Raw genomic sequence first — 19335 nt, forward strand, 5'->3', positions numbered from 1 at the left:
CTACCACAGACAAGATACTGTCAAAAAAGCAGGCTTTGCCTGGAAGTCAGGTTTAACAATAGTAATGATTAACTAATGTTACAGCAACTTTTGCTGGCAAACTGCCACTGGGGATCTGTTGGAATTCCAACAATTTGTGTTTTACAAACATGACTTTCTCATGGGACAAATTCTGTCACATTCAGGGTGAGGGCTGAACTGGAGTAGTGTGGGTGGGCGGTTGTTAATGGCCAACAACATGTTTGCACAGAGCAGATGGTTCTCCTAGGTAGGTGGCGACAGTGAGGTTGAACAGTGCTCGTGAGAAGCCTATGGGCAGCTCTCACAAAGGCCTCGGTGAGTGCATGAACAGGTGATGTAGTGTTTGTGGTTGTGTGGTGTGAGGACACTCAGGTAAACACTAGTGATGTTGAGGCAATGTAATGATGTTGTTGAAGAGATGTGATATGTTGGTCAGTAAGGTTGTGGTGAAACACATTGGGTGTGTTCGAAACGGGTAAAGTTGCTAGCTTTTAAGATATCTAACTGGGGAGCAAGGCAGCAAGTGCGGTTCGAAACCGAAAAAAACTAATTCTGCTGCCTTTTAAGATATCTTAGAATTCCCAAATAACGGTCGTTTTTGAAGGCAGCATCGATGCACACTTCATGCTGCCTCCTACCTATAATCCCTTTATGCAACGCCTGAAACAGCTGTGAAAGGTAAACAAACATGGCGGATGACATCGGTAATGGCTGCTGAATCTGTTTAAAATGTCATTTGTGTGATCTTATTTTGCTTAGATTTGCAGATTACAGTTTAGAAATAAACAATTTACTATCTGATTATGCCATTGTTGTAACCATTAATAGCGTCTGGTCTGATATATCTGCCGGCCGTAAAACTAATTTATACCGTTAGCCTGCTAGCTTACGTAAGCTAATTTAGTTTACCGTCAGGCCTTTGCTAACGTCATACCGTAGTGTTAACCAAAGATTCTAGAGTGCTACGCTCATTTTTAAAAGATGCATTTAATCCAAAGTCATGTCTAGTGAGACAGCTCTCTATGTAGGGAAGGAGGCAGTAGGCAGCTGTCTCCCGTTTGGAACACACCCACTGTGTCACTGTTGATTGACTCGCTTGATTGTGAGTTGTGATGAAGTCATAGGGTTGTGGTGAGGTTGTAATAAGGTTGTGCAGACATTATGGTGAGGTTATAATAATGTTGTGGTGAGGTTGGAATAAGGTTGTGGTGATAATGTGATTAAGTTGTCATAAGGTTGTGGTGAGGTTGTAATAAGATTGTGCTGACATAGTGAGGTTGTAATAAGGTTGTGGTGAGGTTGGGATAAGGTTGTGCTGGGGATGTAATAAGGTTGTGTTGAGGTTATGGTGATGTGATAATGTTCTGAGGTTGTAATAAGGTTGTGGTGATGTTGCAATAAGGTTGTGGTGAAGTTGCAATAACATTGTGATGAGGTTGTAATAACGTTGTGGAGATGTTGCAATAAGGTTGTGGTGAAGATGCTGGATTTGCCATATTATAATGTTTTTCTGAAGTTGTAATAAGGTTCTGGTGAGGTTGCAATAATGTTGTTCTGAGGCTGTAATAAGGTTTTGGTGAGGTTGCAATAACGTTGTGGTGACGTTGGAATAAGGTTGTGGTGAAGTTGCAATAAGGTTGTGTTGAGGTTGTAATAACATTATGGTGAGGTTGTAATAAGGTTCTGGTGAGGTTGTAATAACGTTGTGGTGACGTTGGAATAAGGTTGTGTTGATGCCGTGTACTCACTCCTGTGAGGTGGAGTGCAGCTGCGTCCTCCAGTGCTGCTCCTTGGTCTTGCTGCCCTCCAGCTCCTCCTCCAGAGCCATGACTGAGCTGTTCACCCGCTCCCTCTCATCCTCCATCTCCTGCTGGGTCTGATGGAGAGAGAGAGAGAGATGGGGGAGGGAGAGATGAGGGTCGGAACAGGAGAAATAGAAAGAGGAAGAGCAAAATAGAGAAGAATCAAGAAAGAGAGACAGAGAAAGGGAGAGGGACAGAGAAAGGGAGAGGGACAGAGAAAGGGAGAGGGACAGAGAAAGAAAGAGAGACAGAGAAAGGGAGAGGGACAGAGAAAGAAAGAGAGACAGAGAAAGGGAGAGGGACAGAGAAAGAAAGAGAGACAGAGAAAGGGAGAGAGACAGAGAAAGGGAGAGGGACAGAGAAAGGGAGAGGGACAGAGAAAGAGAGAGGGACAGAGAAAGGGAGAGAGACAGAGAAAGGGAGAGGGACAGAGAAAGAAAGAGGGACAGAGAAAGAAAGAGGGACAGAGAAAGGGAGAGAGAGAGAGAGAGGGACAGAGAAAGAGAGAGGGACAGAGAAAGGGAGAGGGACAGAGAAAGAGAGAGGGACAGAGAAAGAGAGAAAGAGTGTGTATTTTTTATTTGTGTGCGTACATGCCCTTGCGGAGCATCTCTTTGAGTGTGTGTGTGTGTGTGTGTGCGCGCGCATTTGTCTGTGTGTTTGTGACTGTGAGTGTGTGTGTGTGTGTGAGTGTACCTGAGACACATTTTCCATGCCCTTGCGGAGCATCTCTTTGAGTGTGTGTGTGTGTGTGTGTGCGCACATTTGTCTGTGTGTTTGTGACTGTGAGTGTGAGTGTGAGTGTGAGTGTACCTGAGACACATTTTCCATGCCCTTGCGGAGCATCTCTTTGAGTGTGTGTGTGTGTATGTGTGTGCGCGCATTTGTCTGTGTGTTTGTGACTGTGAGTGTGTGTGTGAGTGTGAGTGTGTGTGTACCTGATACACGTTCTCCATGCCCTTGCGGAGCATCTCTTTGAGTGTGTGTGTGTGTGTGTGTGCGCGCATTTGTCTGTGTGTTTGTGACTGTGAGTGTGTGTGTGAGTGTGAGTGTGTGTGTACCTGAGACACGTTCTCCATGCTCTGGCGTAGTGTGTCCAGGTCCTGGCTGTACTGCTCCTTGAGGGCCTCCATCTCGCGGTCGTGAGAGGCCACCTCGTCCTTCAGCGCACCCTTCAGGGCGGTCAGCTCACGCTCCCGTTGCCGTAGCGACTCCTCCAGACGCTGCCGCTGCAGGGCTGCCTCGGACAGCTCTGCCTGCACCGACGCTAACTCCTGTGTGTGTGTGTGTGTGTGTGTTTGCGTGCGTGTATGTGTGTGTGTGTGTGTGTGTGTGTGTGTGTGTGTGTGAGAGAGAGAGAGAGAGAGTGTGTGTGAGTGTTAGGGGGGGATACCAGGGAATGATTAACTTGAATTGTAAACAGGACAATGAAATAATGATTATGCTTGTGTCATAAGGCAACTTAAGGGTACGTGTGTGTGGGTGTATGGGTGCGTACCGTCTGAAGCGTCTCTGTGTGAGGTGTGTGTGTGTGTGTGTGTGTCTTTGTGTGTGTGTGTGTGTGTGTGTGTGTGTGTGTGTACCGTCTGAAGCGTCTCTGTATGAGGTGTATGTGTGTGAGGTCTGAGTGTGTGTGTGTGTGTGTGTGTGTGTGTGTGTGTACCATCTGAAGCGTCTCCGTGTGAGGTGTGTTTTCGGAGACTCCTCTCAGCTCCTCCTGCAAGTGAGCCAGCTGGTCCTCCTGCTGCTGCAGCCGAGACTCTGCCCCTTCCTGTTCCCTCCTCACGACAGCCAATCTGAAAACAGGAATAACATGCTCAACACCTCAATCAAACCTGCACTGGGTGCTAAATCCTCCTCCCAATGAATATAAATATAAATATGCCTTTTCATCTTTTGACTGTTTTTAAATCACCCCAGTCTGAACCCAATAAAGAGGTATAGGTCAGTCCAAGTCAGTCCAGTACCAAAAACTTCCGTACTATTTCTGTACAACATTCCACCATCTTACACGCAAACATGGCTGGGTTAGCGCACAAACAAGGAAGTTCAGTTGTTGAAGGCAAGTACTTGAATTCCTTTAAAGTGGCATTTCTGTGAAACTTACAGAAAAACACTAACAACAAACTGTCATTTAAAGTCAGTCTCCTAAAGTTAAAACGTGCCATTTACTCAACTAAGTGATGTGTCAATAAATTTGTAAATATTGGTCATCATCACTTTTTCTCACTGCATATGTTTGTGCCGCAGCTTGCGGAGCCTGTTAATAAGTTAATTGATTCAAGGACACTTCTCAGTGAAATGATCACATGCAGTTGCAGTAGCCCTCGTGTCCTTACTGCTTATTGGCCTGCTGAAGGTCTTTCTGGCTTTGCTGCAGTTGCTGCTTGAGACGTTTGTTCTCCAGTTCAGCATCCACATTGGAATTCTAAAACATTAGACAAAACACATACACAGACACACACACACACACACACACAAACACTGTGTTTAATTTCAGTTGCCAACATTAAGCAGCTACATTAAGCAGCTATTGATGTTGAACACACGTTAAAAATGTCCATTAGTCATACATTGCTAATTTCATTTTAATATTGCCTCAGGTATTCCATTAGGAAATAAACAAACAAAACACAACTAGAAAGGCACTTGGAGAGTCCCAGATGTCTCCCAATGTTAAGGATGCAAACCAGTGCTGGATCTGCCCTGTAATTCTGATTCTGAGCTGGATGCACTCCAAAATGAGATATGGGTCACTGAAGAACCTTCCACACTCCTCCATCTGTTTTTTTTTGTTGCACATTTTTTCCCGACAGATAAGCCAACAAACAGGTATACAAACAACAGACAAACCAACCAACCAACCAACATCATAGCCTCCTTGGCGGAGGTAAAAAAAACCAAACACTTTTATTGACTCCTCAGTCCTCGGACCTAAATCTGCACAGGTAACAGACATTCCTTCCGACATGCCATTCATACCTCTCTCACACTGTCTACGCAAGGACGGTTTTTTTCCTCTTTCAAAAGACGCCGACACTACCAACTGTCAACAAGAAAGATTATTATGATATAGAGTACATGCAAGCTTTCTTCATAACACATCCATATAACAGCTGTCTGTTTTATGAGTGTGAGAATGTGGAAAGACCAGGAGGATACCGCATGTGAATTCGTACATGACGTGTGTTTGTATGTTTGTGCATGTGTGTGTGTGTGTGTGTGTGTGTGTATTTGTGTGTCTGTGTTTCCACAGCGCGAGGAGACAGATGCCACCCATCTTGTTTTGCTCGGGTAACCCAAAGCTCTCAGGTTTCCGCACACACCGATACCGGACACGGGTGCCCCTACCAAACTGCGGTTACCACGTCCACACCGATACCCACCACCACACCCAACCAATTAGCCGCATTGACCCCAGTAGAGGGAGCTGCACCAGGCATACAGCACTCCCATCTGCGCCTGGGAACATGAATTACTCATACTTTACTTGCAGCAGTATGTCCTATGATATGTGATTCGGTGGAGGTTAACAGTGCCTTCAAACCCATCTCATTCCTTTGTATATCAATCCAAAGCGTCTCTCATTTCATAAGCTACTTAATTAAGCACCCGTTTTTTCCTGCCTATGAACCAAGGTTTATACATTGATGTTGCTACATTTCTTCAGCTATGAGGTTAATACACAGGTGTTATATAAGTTATATATGGGAATGAGTTTCTTTTTTTCATTCTTCTTTGTGATTAAAGCATGTCCTAATCCTGATTCATTGGGCTACAGGGCACTGCAATTAACACATGGATGCAGCCAATATACTGTAAAAGGCTGCATGCCATGCACATCAAAATGGATGACAGGCAGCTGAATGGGTGTTTGCTAAGAACTGGTTTAACTTGATAGGTTCAAATGTAAATATTTACATGCCCCTACTGCACAGTCTGGGGTAATGAAGAGTTTTATTTTTTATTTAATTGTATTCCATTTTACAACTGACAGCAACTGCACAGTTTATAAGTATAAGTATATATACTTTTTTGATCCTGTGAGGGAAATTTGGTCTCTGCATTTAACCCAATCGGTGAATTAGTGAAACACAAACAGCACACAGTGTACACACAGTGAGGTGAAGCACACACTAATCCCGGCGCAGTGAGCTGCCTGCATCAACAGTGGCGCTCGGGGAGCAGTGAGCGGTTAGGTGCCTTGCTCAAGGGCACTTCAGCCGCAGCCCACTGGTCGGGGCTCGAACCGGCAACCCTCCGGTTTCAAGTCCAGAGTGCTAACCAGTGCTGGTTTGAATACCCAGTTTGAAGGTATTTCTCATTTAATTGGAATTAACACACACAGATCTCTAAATCACACACTTCACTTTGTTTTTAAAAAAGAGCTTCAGCCTATTCAGCTACCTTACAAACTGAAACCTCCCTCTCGTCTGAATAGATTTCAACCTTGAGGAGACTGTGGCTGCTGTGTGCTTAGTGTGTTTTAATTAGTCATACTGGAAGACCCATTCAGACTGCAATCAACTTAAGGTTAAGGTAATTCGGCGATTACAGGTGAAATAACCACTGGTGCAACAAAGTTAAAATAATTTCCATCTTCGTGGCAGCAAGCGACTGGCAACTAGCGAAGAATCGCAGTATATGTGAATGGGATTTGAGAGACACTATTCACTAAATGCCTAAAAGGCTTCTCAAGGCTTTACCTCTTTCTCTCCTGATGGCACTGCCGGAGGTGGCGGATCGTCCTGATGCCGAGACGTCAGCTCAGACGCAACCCACAGGCGCTCTACCCTCGCTCTCACTCGCTCACTTTCTCCCCTGTAGCTAAGAGACAGTCTGCAGTACATTTCCATTAAGTCACTCAGCAAATGCTTTCACCCACTACAAGTCACAGCACCGTGCAATTTAAGGGCACAATTCATCAGTACACTCCGAGGCAGGCAAGCTTCTACTGTGGCTTTTTGTTTAAGGCTCAAGACTATATATTTGGATTTACTTCCTAACACACAAAGAACCTTTCTTCAGAGGGCCCTGTGAAAGAAACCCCTATACATTCTAACAGCTTATTCTAACTGCATGCAAGCGACCAACTCTAGCGTAGCATTCTCTGTCCACACCGAATCTGTTAAACATGCTGTTCTATTGAGTCATATTTCTCGTTCAAAATAGCACAACAAAGGAAACAACAGAAAAAAAAATAGAAACGGTGTGTCTGACAAAAGTTCTGCTCGCTCACATCCCATACAGTTAGGACACAGTGTAAGGAGGTAACTGTCTCCAATAAAGCTCCTTCTAGCCCAGTGTTTCTCAAACTTTTTCAGACCAAGGACCACTTAACCAATAATAAAAAAACTAAAAAAAAAAAAGTAATGGACCACCTAGCTAAAAAAAGTAGAAGTAGACCTACTTCAACAGTATATTACACAATAGGCCTATTCACTGAACCACCTTGCTTATTGTGTCAGAGGATTCATATGATTTAATTAAACTGGCGTAGCTTATAGGCAGTGTTGCAGAACTGTTTGGATTTACATACACTCATAGTTGGCTCAATATTGCAAACAACTCATCTATATTATATTTTATCACGTCTGCTCACGGACCACTTGGGATAGCTTGCGGACCGCCAGTGGTCCCCGGACCACACTTTGAGAAACACTGATCCAGCCTATTCTAAAATAAACTGTACAGCTTCCTCTTCTAGCTTACACTAGTTCTTCAATGGAACCATCGACGAGCGTGAGTGAGGGTTGTGAATAGCATTGTTTGCCACCGTATGCCCAGGCAGGGGTGGCACCTGTGGCCTCTGCAGTGCCATGGAGCACCAGCTGGGCTCCAGAAGTGGTGGCACCTCCTCCACCACGCGCCAGGCTGACTGTTGTGCCAGCGAGGTGCAGATGTGGCCTTGTGCTGAGTGGATCCGTAGCCTGGAAACGCTTCTTAAGAGGCGCTAAATAATAACTGCTAATTAAGGCAGATTGGGCTAGCGCCTGAGCCACTCAAGAGCTCACAGAAACATTAGCAAACACGACAAGCACTCATGCAACATACATGCTGCACACAGAGAGAGAGAGAGAGAGAATGAAGGTGAATCAAGGAAGGGGAATTTTTTCTTGTTGATGCAAAGAATAGGAGAATGCTTGACAGTAAGAGAGAGGAAATGAGAGCAACAGAGGGAGAGAGCATGCAGAGAGAGAGAGAGAGAGAGAGAGAGAGAGAGAGAGAGAGAGAGAGAGAGAGAGAGAGAGAAAGAAAGGAACAGAGTGAAAGAGAGAGAGGGAAACCCCTCCTCCCGAGTGTTTGGTTTCTAGTTTTCACTCCATTATTAATGGATCACAACGACTGATCTCCTAAACTCTCCACCTAATCAGCTCTGCGTCCCTCAGCTGTGGTTGCCCAGATACCACACGAATAAGTCACAGCTGCCGCCGCTGACAAGTACACACAAACATACTCACAACTACTTCAGCAGCACACACACACACATGCACGCAGTCGCACACACATGCAAGCACACACATGCACACACACACACACGCACACACACACGCACGCACACACACAAGCACTCACAACAAACACGCACACTCACAACACACACACACACACACATACACTTTCCCTGCCTCTTCCTCTTTCCTCTTTCACACTAAACAAATGTCCCACAGAGATGCAAAACATGCAAGAGAGCAGAACCATGGAACAGCTCTCTCCAGCTTTGTATGAGCCCAACCCTGAGGAGGAGCGAGAGCAGGGGAGAGGTGGCCTTACCTTGACCCCAGCCAGCCTCTCCTGGATCAGGGCAGCTTTGTGCTTCAGGGACGCCTCGCTCTCCATGGAGCTGATGCAGGAGCGACAGAAAATAATAATTCATTGAGATGTTAGAAAAGGTATTTAGACTGTGTGAGAATGGCTATACTACCGTGCTTTAGTCATTTTATAATGTAGAGTATAATATGAAACACATTTTCACAATTTGCATCTGATAAACAAATGAGAGATCAGTCCTCTACTGACACGCTCATAGATAATGAATCTTTAATCTGAGTCTTTGAATCTAAATCTTTCATTTTAAGGGGCAGCCGTGGCCTAAGTATAGTATATAGTATATATACTCTTTTGATCCCGTGAGGGAAATTTGGTCTCTGCATTTATCTTAATCCGTGAATTAGTGAAACACACAAGGCACACAGTGTACACACAGTGAGGTGAAGCACACACTAATCCCGGCGCAGTGAGCTGCCTGCATCAACAGCGGTGCTCGGGGAGCGGTGAGGGGTTAGGTGCCTTGCTCAAGGGCACTTCAGCCGTGCCTACTGGTCGGGGTTCGAACCGGCAACCCTCCGGTTACAAGTCCGAAGTGCTAACCAATAGGCCACAGCTGCCCCAAATTTTGACCTACTGGTTAGCGCTATGGACTTGTAACCGGAGGGTTGCCGGTTCGAACTGTGTGCTGTGTGTGTTTCACTAATTCACGGATTGGGATAAATGCAGAGACCAAATTTCCCTCACGGGATCAAAAGAGTATATATACTTATACTTAATCTCAAAACATCTACTGCAAACATTATGCCGTGTTGAGACCACAATGCCATTTTGTTATAAACTCCCTATTTGTATTGATCCCACTCTGTAGTTTGATGTCCTGCATATTAAGAACTGAACATACCCCTCTTTAAGGATGCTGAGGATGGTCTGCTTGCTGTCCAACTCCTCGCCATTGGTCAGCTCCAGACTCTGACTCCGGTTCCGCAGGAGGTCAGGGGTCATCTGAGATAGAACAGACAAGCTATGTGAGAGCACTCTCATGCTACATGCTACACGCTACACAACCACATCTAAATGCAACTTATGCATTTACACAAATCACTACATTTTTTATTCAGTGGTATGAAGCAGGTTGCTTTATAAGTCAGAAAGGTGGTCCCTGTGGCATAATCAATTGAAAATCCCGGATCCAAAATATGGAAGATGCTGAGCTGCAATAAAAGCCTTGAAAGCATAGTTTAAGTACAGTTTCAGTGCAATAATATAATTATTATTATTTAATTAGTATAACAGATGTGCCATTGTAATATATGGAGATGGAGATAGCATCTCAACTCACTGGCTTTTTTGGAACCACCGGCGGTTTCCTTGGAGGCTGAGAGAAGGGCACTGGTTTGGGGGCAGAGACAGGTGTTGCCTTGGCAACCGTGGCGGACTTGCAGCCCAGGCTACTGTAGGGCGGGTTGGAGGCAAGAAAGGACGAGGAAGAGGAGGAGACAACGGAGGGGCCGTAGGGGTTAAAGGTCGGGGACGGGGACTTCCGGGGGCTGCTGTCTTCGGCCAGGTCTTTCCGAGAGTCCAGGCTGCGTGAGCGCCGCCTCTCGTCGAAGCGGAGCCGTGCCCTGGCGCTGGAGCGCCCTCGGGGCTGAGTCTGGCTGGCCGCAAGAGCGGGCGGCGTGGAGGCCGGCTTGGTAGCGGGGCTGTTGAATCTGTTGATGAGTTTGTTGATGGGGGCCAATGACTTGGTGTCAATGGCCTGCACCGGCTCCTCCTCAAAGGTCACGGGGGGAGGCGGCTCTGGGAAGGAATCCCGTTCCTCTCGTCCAATCCCCTTCAGCCCCACCTTCTTAAGCCCGCCATCAGTCAGCCCTTCGAGGCTTTTACTCTCCACCCCATTGGTCACCGCCGGAGGCCGGCGCGGTGCCGCCGCAGCAGGGCGCAGCGGGATCTCCACCGTCCGCTCCTCAGCCTCGCCCTGGCCCACCGCCTGCCCGTCTCCGGGAGGCCGTCTGGACGGGCTCCCGAACCTGCCCACGGGCTCCTCCTCCGGGGAGCTGGGCGTTGCGGTTAGCGACCGGGGGTCCGGCGACGGCCGCGGGCTGGAGAGGCTGGGCAGCGGGGAGCTGCGGCTGGACGACGACCCCCGGTCGCTAACGGCAACACCCGGGGGCACGGGGCTCAGGGCCTGGGGGTGGCTCTTGAGCTGCACACCGTACGAGTCACCCTTCTCCCCGTCCTTCAGCACCACGTAGGGCTGACCGGAGATGCCCTGCACGCGCACCGCCACGCCGTACCGCGACGAGGGAGGGGTGACGGCCGCGCCTGCCCCCCCTCCTCCACCGACGCCATTGGCCCTGCCACGTTCGCCGTAGCCCCCGCCTGTGTCGTCCAGATCTTTGATGAAGCGGATTTGGACGCCGTAGTCCAGAGGGGGCTTCCGGTCAGCGCTGAGGGAGCTCATGCCTACTTCCTGTGTGCGTGACAAATAGGACACAACAGAGAGAGAGAGAGAGAGAGAGGGAAGAGAAGAGACATTCAAATGAGGTGGCGTTTGAGTATCAACACTGAGTCACAGTAATAATATAAAAATAAGTCTCAGGGTTATTTTCACAAGGCAACATTATGCTCGCTAGAGGAAAAACAACTCAAAGAATGGAGTTTATATACTATACCAGTATTGGGTTAATGTGTTATCAAATTCAGAGCTTTATCTTGGTTTCCCTCTGTGTTATATAAAGAATAAAGAATAGCAAGCATTGCATCCCTCTCTTTCTGACTGATAAAGATAAAAAACACATTAGGTGGTTAGGTCTGAGCCACTTCACAAGTATTTATCTATCTATAAATATCTAAGTATCTAAATAATTTTACTTATCTTAATGAGCTTTAGTTTTATTGCTACTTTATTGTGTTATTGTTTAATTGTTGTTTTATTGTCTTCTTCATTAAGAATTGACTTGCTGCTCATGGGTTACGGACCACTAAATGAACTGCCTTTTTCTGAAAATCTTGTCCATGCTCTTTTCTTTACACGAGTGCACACTCCCTCTCTCTCTCCCTACACACACACGCACACACTTGAGTTGGAGAGTGTTTTGCATGTGTCCTTCACTGCTGGCTGACCCAAGTCCTTTATGACTCACTAAGCCATTCATTCATTCCATCCTTTTTATTGCTCTCTCTCTCTCTTTATCTTTCTTTCTTACTACCATATTTACTTGAATTTCCTAGTATTTCCTAACAGACAAAAACAAATCATTGTCAAAATGTCCCCCAAACCATCACCTCTGCAGTGAAAAATTATGCTCTTAAAGGAACATGATGGAAGATTTGATATCTATGGCCGTAGGGATCAATAATCAATGCTATTTAGCGCTTTGATGGTATATCCAGTTAGTCAAAAACCTACTAGAAGAGTCAGAGTGTATCCTGATCCTACCCCATCAAAGTAACATAGTGCAATATCAAGTGCTCTGGGCGCACACTGGTAGTGTCACTGCAGCATCATTAGTTTGAAGCTGTTATTTTAAGTTGAAAGAATGTTATCATGTTGCTTTAATCTTAATCACTTATGTGGGCCTAGCAATTCATTGATCTGAACACAGAACAGCGGAACAGAACAGCGGAACACCGAACAGCGGAACACCGAACAGCGGAATGGCACTACAAACAAAAATAGCACTCTGGTTGTCTTGGTTCATCCCACATTTAGTGAAAACCACAAACATTGCAATATAATCCCTTCAGCTAACAGCTATGGGCGTCTGTAGCTTATATTATATTCCTGCAGTTTATCTGCTCTGTCCAAGCCTCTTCCAGAGAGATGCCAGAAGGTCTGGATCAGAACGTAGCCTTTGAAGCCTCTGTCCATGTTTAGGCACACCTTAATGCTTAGGTAGATCACAAGAAAAAATTGCATTCTTCCATGTGTTTGGAAACTTCTCCGGCTCCGGCAGACCTGAGTTGAATCAGTTTGAGGTCTGTGCCCTTCACTTGCATATAGCAGTGTGCCAGTCTTATCTCTCTAATGCATGCAACGCAGTACATGAGAAAAAGGCCTCTTATGGCTTGGGGCTCTTTGTGGAACTGCAGCTGTAGTAGTAGTCATGCGTCTCGACTTCAAAATTGGCCCTGGGATTTGCTGTGTTATTGGAAAGAGTTATGGAACTTGTGCCTAGCATGCAATTCCCCAGAGGACAAATCAAGTTTCCCACTTAAAGGGACACCAGGCAAGCTTGATGCTTTTTCTCTACGAAACTCCCCCTCGCTCGGTCTGAAGCTTTTTTCCTTTTCTTTGCATCTTCCGTCAAGGGTTTTCGCTGCTTCTATGCTGGCTCTGCCATTATACACACGTTTGCAACAATCGCTAGCGTTTCTTTAGCCTGCCTCTGCTGTGGATGCAGGATGTAAACTGATCCTGCTTCGGTCGGCGGGTACGATACACTGAACTTGCAAGCGGGATATTCTTCCTACAGGCAGTAGGGGCGGGCGAGAGAGTCTTCATTCGCCCTGTAATGAGTCATTTAACCATATACCGATTAACGAAGATTAACACGAAAACGTTGCCTGGTGTCCTTTTAACTGGCACGGTGTTTAGGTTGAAATCTATGCAATCTCAAACCTATACGAGTCTGAGTGTGACCCATTTCCCCTGGCCATCAAAACAAATGTTTCATTTATGTGCATGTGTGTGTCCACAACTGAGCCATTGTGTCAACAGGTGTGGCAGCTTTTGTGTGTTGTGTTGCACAACGCTAGCTTCTGGTCATTCTGCATTGTTCCCTTCAGCCTTCATTCAATGCCAAGTTTCACTCACTCTCTCTCTCCATCTCTCTCTCTCTCTCTCATCAATCCTCATTACACTGTCATTTGCAGTCATGTTCCTTTATTACACAGGACTAAGCAGTAGATTGTAGAGGATTATTACTATGACATGACAGCAATACAGTGGAAAATGTATCGGGTAATATCGAAAAGTGAGTCCACATCTGAGCTTTCCCCATCTTCGATTTCTGCCTCAACCTGACTGACCTCTTTTGCCTCTCTCTTTCCCAATGTCTCTCTCTCTCTCTCTCTGCACCCAGCCCTCTCCTTTTCTCTGTCGGTGGCTGCATTCCTGCGCAGGTAGCCCATGGTTTCGGGGCCTGCAAGGTCAGTCATCCGTGTGAAGGGCTGTTTGCTCAGCTGCATTGGCCGCCGATCAATAACTCACCCGCCCGATTAATCAATACCCCATGCAAGGGCAGGGCTTGGGGCAGGTGGGGCAGGACAGGGCAGTGGTGGGCTATGAGAATGATAAGAGGGTAGGTGGGGGGTAAAAAGTTGGCCGATGGGTTACACTGTAACAGCCGGTGCCTTGGTCCGGCAGAGTGGCTCTTTAGCCTCTCAAAGTCAGCCTTTGTCTCGGCCAGCATTCCCGGCATTCCACGCATGCATTCTGTAGCGTACGGTGGCGTGGCGCGGGGCCCAGGAGTAGATTAGGGAAGACAGGGGGGACGTGTCTGGAATGGGGACCAAGACCACGGGGCTCCTGAGGGATGGGGTGGTGCTGGGGTGGTGCTGGGGTGGTGTAAGGGGGGGGGGGGTCTGAAGCAGGGTACTGGACAGAGAGGGACCCACAGACGGGCCTAGGAGAGAGAGTGAGATATGGATTGGTATGGGGGAGAAATATGAAGACATGTAAAGATGGGAGAGGTACCAGTAAGGCTGCACTATATGGGGAAAATATTTAATTACGATTTTTCAGACAGATATTGCGATTGCGATTTGTGAATGTCAATAAAATTGATTCAGTTCAATATTCCAAATGTCTCTTTAAGTTGTGCTGCTGCCGCTGCTGATTACTAAGCGAGTCTGGTGCGTGGGAGGCACAGCACTTCTGATTGACTGTGAAGCTCACCAATCAGAAGTGGCACAGTCAAGGAGGATGACATTATTAAGTCATTAATGTGACAAGATTAACTGAGCATGATTATTTGTAGCTTTTGCGATTAGATAATTGCGTTGGTTCATATTGTGACTGGCGACTGCGATGCGATAATTGTTCAGCCTTAGGGAGAAGGCCAGAGACAACGGAAAAGATAGAGAGAGGATGGATGAATGGATGGATAGATAGAGGCTGGATGGCAATGCTAGTTTATGTGCCACCTGTTTGATAGGAGGAAATAGAAGGAGATGTTTTCCTGATGGAGACGTTGCACAGCCCTTATGAGGCATTACAAAACAAAATAGATGACGCGGATGCCATGTGGAAAGTACTCATATTGGAGACTCTAAAATGATAAACACTAACTCAAACGACTAAACCTCGCCACGGCCCATCCCACTCAAACATACAGGTAGTCACATCCTCATTCCGTATGGCACTTTTGAAGTAATCAAATAGTGATATATATGACACAGACCAACCTCTAAAGATTTCTTTTGATAGAGTTAGAAGAAGAACACATTCAACAATTCTGTCCTCAGGCAAAAGAAGAAGAAACGTTGCCTTTGTACATTAAATATGGGAGTCTAAAGCAGTGTTGATGACATTATATATTTTTTTCCTTGAATGGGTTTTTTTGTCCTGCACCTGCTAAAAGGTGGGATGTGCACACAATAACTTTTTGTTGAAATACTCTAGTGTAGCCTCTAGACAAAAGTAGATTGATGACTTAAAAAGCTACACGAGAATTACATTATTTTAAGGAACGCCTCTTATTGTAAACAGACTGTGCTACTAGATGGTGCCCTTTCAGTGCAGAAAACAAGTCTCCGATATAGTCTAAAAGGCAGAGTGCACTGGGAAAGGGCAAGGCTAGCTAGGTTCAATTGGAGATGACGAATGACAGCAACACTAGATTGCTGATTATCTTCCATCATCCAAGCATTAAAAATAGGTACTTGTCTTACACTTAAGGTCATGCAAGAGAGAATACCTAAAGACAGAACAGGACTGTGCCATATCATCTATCATTTACTGTGATACCTCTTCCTCATGATAAAAAAAATGGGGAAGGCAAAATGGCAAGACAGAGGTGCCTATAGAGTGTGCATCCTTACAGGAAGGTAAAGTTATTCATTAATGACATCAAAATTCCCCATTTCAGATATTTTTGTCATTAATTCCTGTATTTATCAACAGAGTGGCCTACAACTGCTCAGACAACTGTCCTTCATGAAACTGCAGACTCGTGTTCGGTTGCAGAACCCTTTCAAGCTTTGCAGCCGTATGAAACTGGTCTAACAGAGAGAGTCTGCGCTGTTTAGAAAACACACAGTGGCATAATCCCCAGCTCCAAACACTCATGCTTTGTCATCACAAGGAGGAATGTCACCCTGCTGGAGTATCCTCTCTCTCTCTCTCTCTCTCTCTCTCTCTCTCTCTCTCTCATTTCATCATTTTTACAAATTCCTTCCATCTCTATTTCCAGGCCTCCCGACAGCTAGCCTATTTATGTTACCACAATATCTTTGCACATAGAGGGCCATTATGATACAGCAATATCTTCGCACATAGAGGGCCATAGTGGGAGCAAACTGGGTCCTGCTTACGCTTGTTTTGTCAGCCAAGACACATTGCTGTTTACACATGTATTCAAGGTGTGCTACAGCCAGAGACATTGCTGACCGCTTGTGTTTTGACTCTGCTACTGCCAACATCACATTCATTAGAACTTCCATCGTCTGTGATGCATCAGAACGCGTAGCGTTTACATTACAAATTATATGTGGTCTAAATGAGTCTCAGACCACCTTGGCAAGTGGTTTAAGTGATCGGATCACAGATGTGTCTTGGTGAATGTTTACACTTATTGTTAGAACTTACCACTTTTAGATTAGATTAGATTTAACTTTATTGTCATTGTGCAGAGTACAAGTACAGAGACAACGAAATGCAGTTTGTGATCGGATCACCCAGTACTATTTTCAAAACAAATGTAAAACAAAGTCTAGAAGTCTCTGTGTTTGGTTGAAGCATGCATGTTTGATTTTTCACAACTCGGGTGCTGTTCTCTGTAATCATTGTATAAGTGAAGGTATTTTCTCGATATGCTTTCCTGAAGCTTAAATGAACAATTGATATGCACCAATATTCCTTCTATCTGACTGGGCTACCTCCCTCTCAAACTTGGTTCGGCCAACTTGGTAGAGCTTATTTTAGTTCAAAACAACAATTGAAGGGGGGTGGGGGTGGCTGTGGAGAGCTAGAGTCATGAATGGGCAACCTTACTGCGGTCTTTGTCACCTGGACCCATTAGTGCTCAGCCTACGACTAGCCTGGTTCATTAAAGCATTAGCAACCACTCACTAGAGAACATAATGCGTAGTTAAACAACAACTACACGTGGGCGGACACCTGACTAAGGAGCTTTGCTGATCGCTAATAGTCCCTCCAGAACACAGGAAACAAGAAAACTTTCCCAGTGGTACAGAAAGAAACATTGACTACAATTAAGCCTCACACACTTCATTATATAAGCGGAGGCAGAACACTAAAGCAAATATAATGTATTTTCATGTGAATTAAGAAATATTCAAAGGCAATTAAACCCCCATTATCTATCTGGTTTAACTGATATAACTTAAGATGGGCAAATCTTTGACTTGGTTGTGATATCACATACAAATCAGGTCAGCTCAGTTTTTCTATGCAGTGCAGTCGACTAAGGTCCAGGGGCCAAAAAAGAGCATTCCAACTCAATCAATGGACCATCCTTGCCATCCTTGATGCCACTTATATCATCTGGCAGAGGTCAGGTCAGGTTGACCTCAGAAGAGTAACAAAACATATGCCTTGTATTTTCCTTCATGAAAAAATAGCCTACAGCTGCCAGATCTTTTGATAATTAAGCAGTTCAGTCGTCCAGCAAATTAAATCTCAAACTAAGGAGTGAAAGTGGCCCTTGAGGCAAGGTAGCAACTGTGCTATTGTGTCAGTAGGCCTAAATGACAAAAGCATTTCCAAGGGTGCTTGTCAGGTGACACATGGCTAAATCCACAATTATAACCTGGAGCCTGAGTACACCTTACCTCCAAAAAGTGTACTTGAGGGGTCACTTCTTTCCAGCAGCAGGGCCAAAAAAGATAGACCAACAATTGTGAGAGATGGATGGACCCACGTCCAAGTTTATAGGCCTACTCAGTGAATATGAAGATCTATTTTGCAACAGATTAACCTCCAAGTTTCACTCGGCGTCTTGAGAATTGGTTGCGTCACACCCACCCACCCGGTCGGTCAGTATCGGTCTAGAAGCGAAACTACCGTTGTTTGCATGAGAGCTCCGGTCAGCACAGAAACAGAGGCAGGGGGAACTACAAAGCGAATGATAACCAAGCAATGGGATTATCTTTCTAATGCCACTTAGAGAGCAAGTACAAGGGGCAATTAATGTCCCCTAAAAGCCTCTCATGTGGAACTCTAGCGGAATATAGCCTCTGCGTTTAACGTTTGAAGATCTCTCAGTATTGGCTTCAGCAAGGCATTCTTTTATCTACCATGCAATATCCATTTTAGTAGCCTTTACGGTATTGTCGCATCATTTGCAGAGCTGCTGTTACAATGAGCTATAGGGCGCACTGCCACACTGAACAGCTAAACGAGCTAACAGATAACTTCAGGCTATACAAGTTTGTTCTAAAGAAATACCACAGCCTTGATAAAGACAGGCTGAAAATTATTTAGTAGCTTCTGTTCACAGTAACGTTACTACCATAAGGAAATGCTGGTCTCCGACGAGACAGCGACGAGAAACTACAAAGCAACAGGTGCTCTCCCCCCTGCTCGCCGCAATCATAATGCACTCGTAAGCTAAAGAAATGCAGACAATTCAATTACATACATTTCTCCTAATAAATAGCTACCTAGGCTAATGAAAGCCAAAGAACATGCGGCGGTGGTCAAGTCGACACAAAGCATACAAGTTGTTAAGTAAACATTGCTGTTCCAAGCACACTAACGTTAACTTACCTGTGAGATTACCAGTAAATTCCGACGGCAAAAGTCGCCACTCGGAGGTATAGAAGGTATTTTTAATGTCCTTAATGTCGCAATAATATACTCCCAATAATTACGAAATTAGAAGTACGATTAGTTTACCTCCAATATTGACAGCAAGGAAAATTCCCTATGGACAACCTGTTGCCTTTGCGTCAGATAACCATCAGCCCGCCCCACAGGCTTACTGATTGGTCAAGACATAGTTGGAGGCTGCGCGAGCAACTCCCCGTGCAGCTGATTATTGGATAGCTATTGATGTCAATCCAATATGAATATTGCCTTTTAGAAAAATACACGCTAGAACATTCAAAATCAAGATAATGTTGCAAATAGTAGCACGTAAAATACCAAACCTGTCTATTGAAAGCCAAGAGACCTGTGATGGATGATAGAACACATTCACCTGTAATATCTACACTCAGGATAATAAAATTCACATTTCTGTTGCTACACATATATGGAAGCCCGTTTCTGCCATTTGGGAAAAACGGCCTCAAACTAAGTCAACATTGAGAAGTCTCAATGTAAAAATAAATGTACGTTTTGTAGGCTATTAACATTTGTATCTCAGAATTGTGACCTAGTTTGTGGCTGTTTCTTTCCAAAGTGAAAAAAAAAAACGGGTCTCCATAGAAATAGGCTATTACCAGCTTACTTATAGGCCTAGGCTACAGGAAATGTAACTGGTTCATAGACTTCTTACTTCTCAACCAGTGCAACCCTTCTACTTTATACCAAACATGACACAAATACTTCAGC

General features: G+C 45.3%; 1 protein-coding gene across 1 annotated transcript in view; it reads right to left on the minus strand.

Annotated features, from left to right (window-relative positions):
• The window catches only part of cgnb (cingulin b), a 28603-nt gene extending 9868 nt beyond the window's left edge, over positions 1 to 18735 (minus strand). Inside the window, exons 1-8 of the mRNA XM_048230162.1 lie at positions 18676 to 18735; positions 9934 to 11064; positions 9496 to 9596; positions 8598 to 8667; positions 4163 to 4251; positions 3487 to 3619; positions 2885 to 3097; positions 1770 to 1897 (exon numbers count right to left, since the gene is read on the minus strand). Of these exons, the coding sequence (XP_048086119.1) occupies positions 1770 to 1897; positions 2885 to 3097; positions 3487 to 3619; positions 4163 to 4251; positions 8598 to 8667; positions 9496 to 9596; positions 9934 to 11055 (1856 nt within the window). The 5' untranslated portion in view covers positions 11056 to 11064; positions 18676 to 18735. The remainder of the gene's footprint in view (positions 1 to 1769; positions 1898 to 2884; positions 3098 to 3486; positions 3620 to 4162; positions 4252 to 8597; positions 8668 to 9495; positions 9597 to 9933; positions 11065 to 18675) is intronic.
• Between the last annotated feature and the right edge of the window lie 600 nt (positions 18736 to 19335).

This window comes from Alosa alosa, chromosome 20 (assembly GCF_017589495.1).
Source record: "Alosa alosa isolate M-15738 ecotype Scorff River chromosome 20, AALO_Geno_1.1, whole genome shotgun sequence".
In the NCBI taxonomy this organism is placed as follows: domain Eukaryota; kingdom Metazoa; phylum Chordata; class Actinopteri; order Clupeiformes; family Clupeidae; genus Alosa; species Alosa alosa.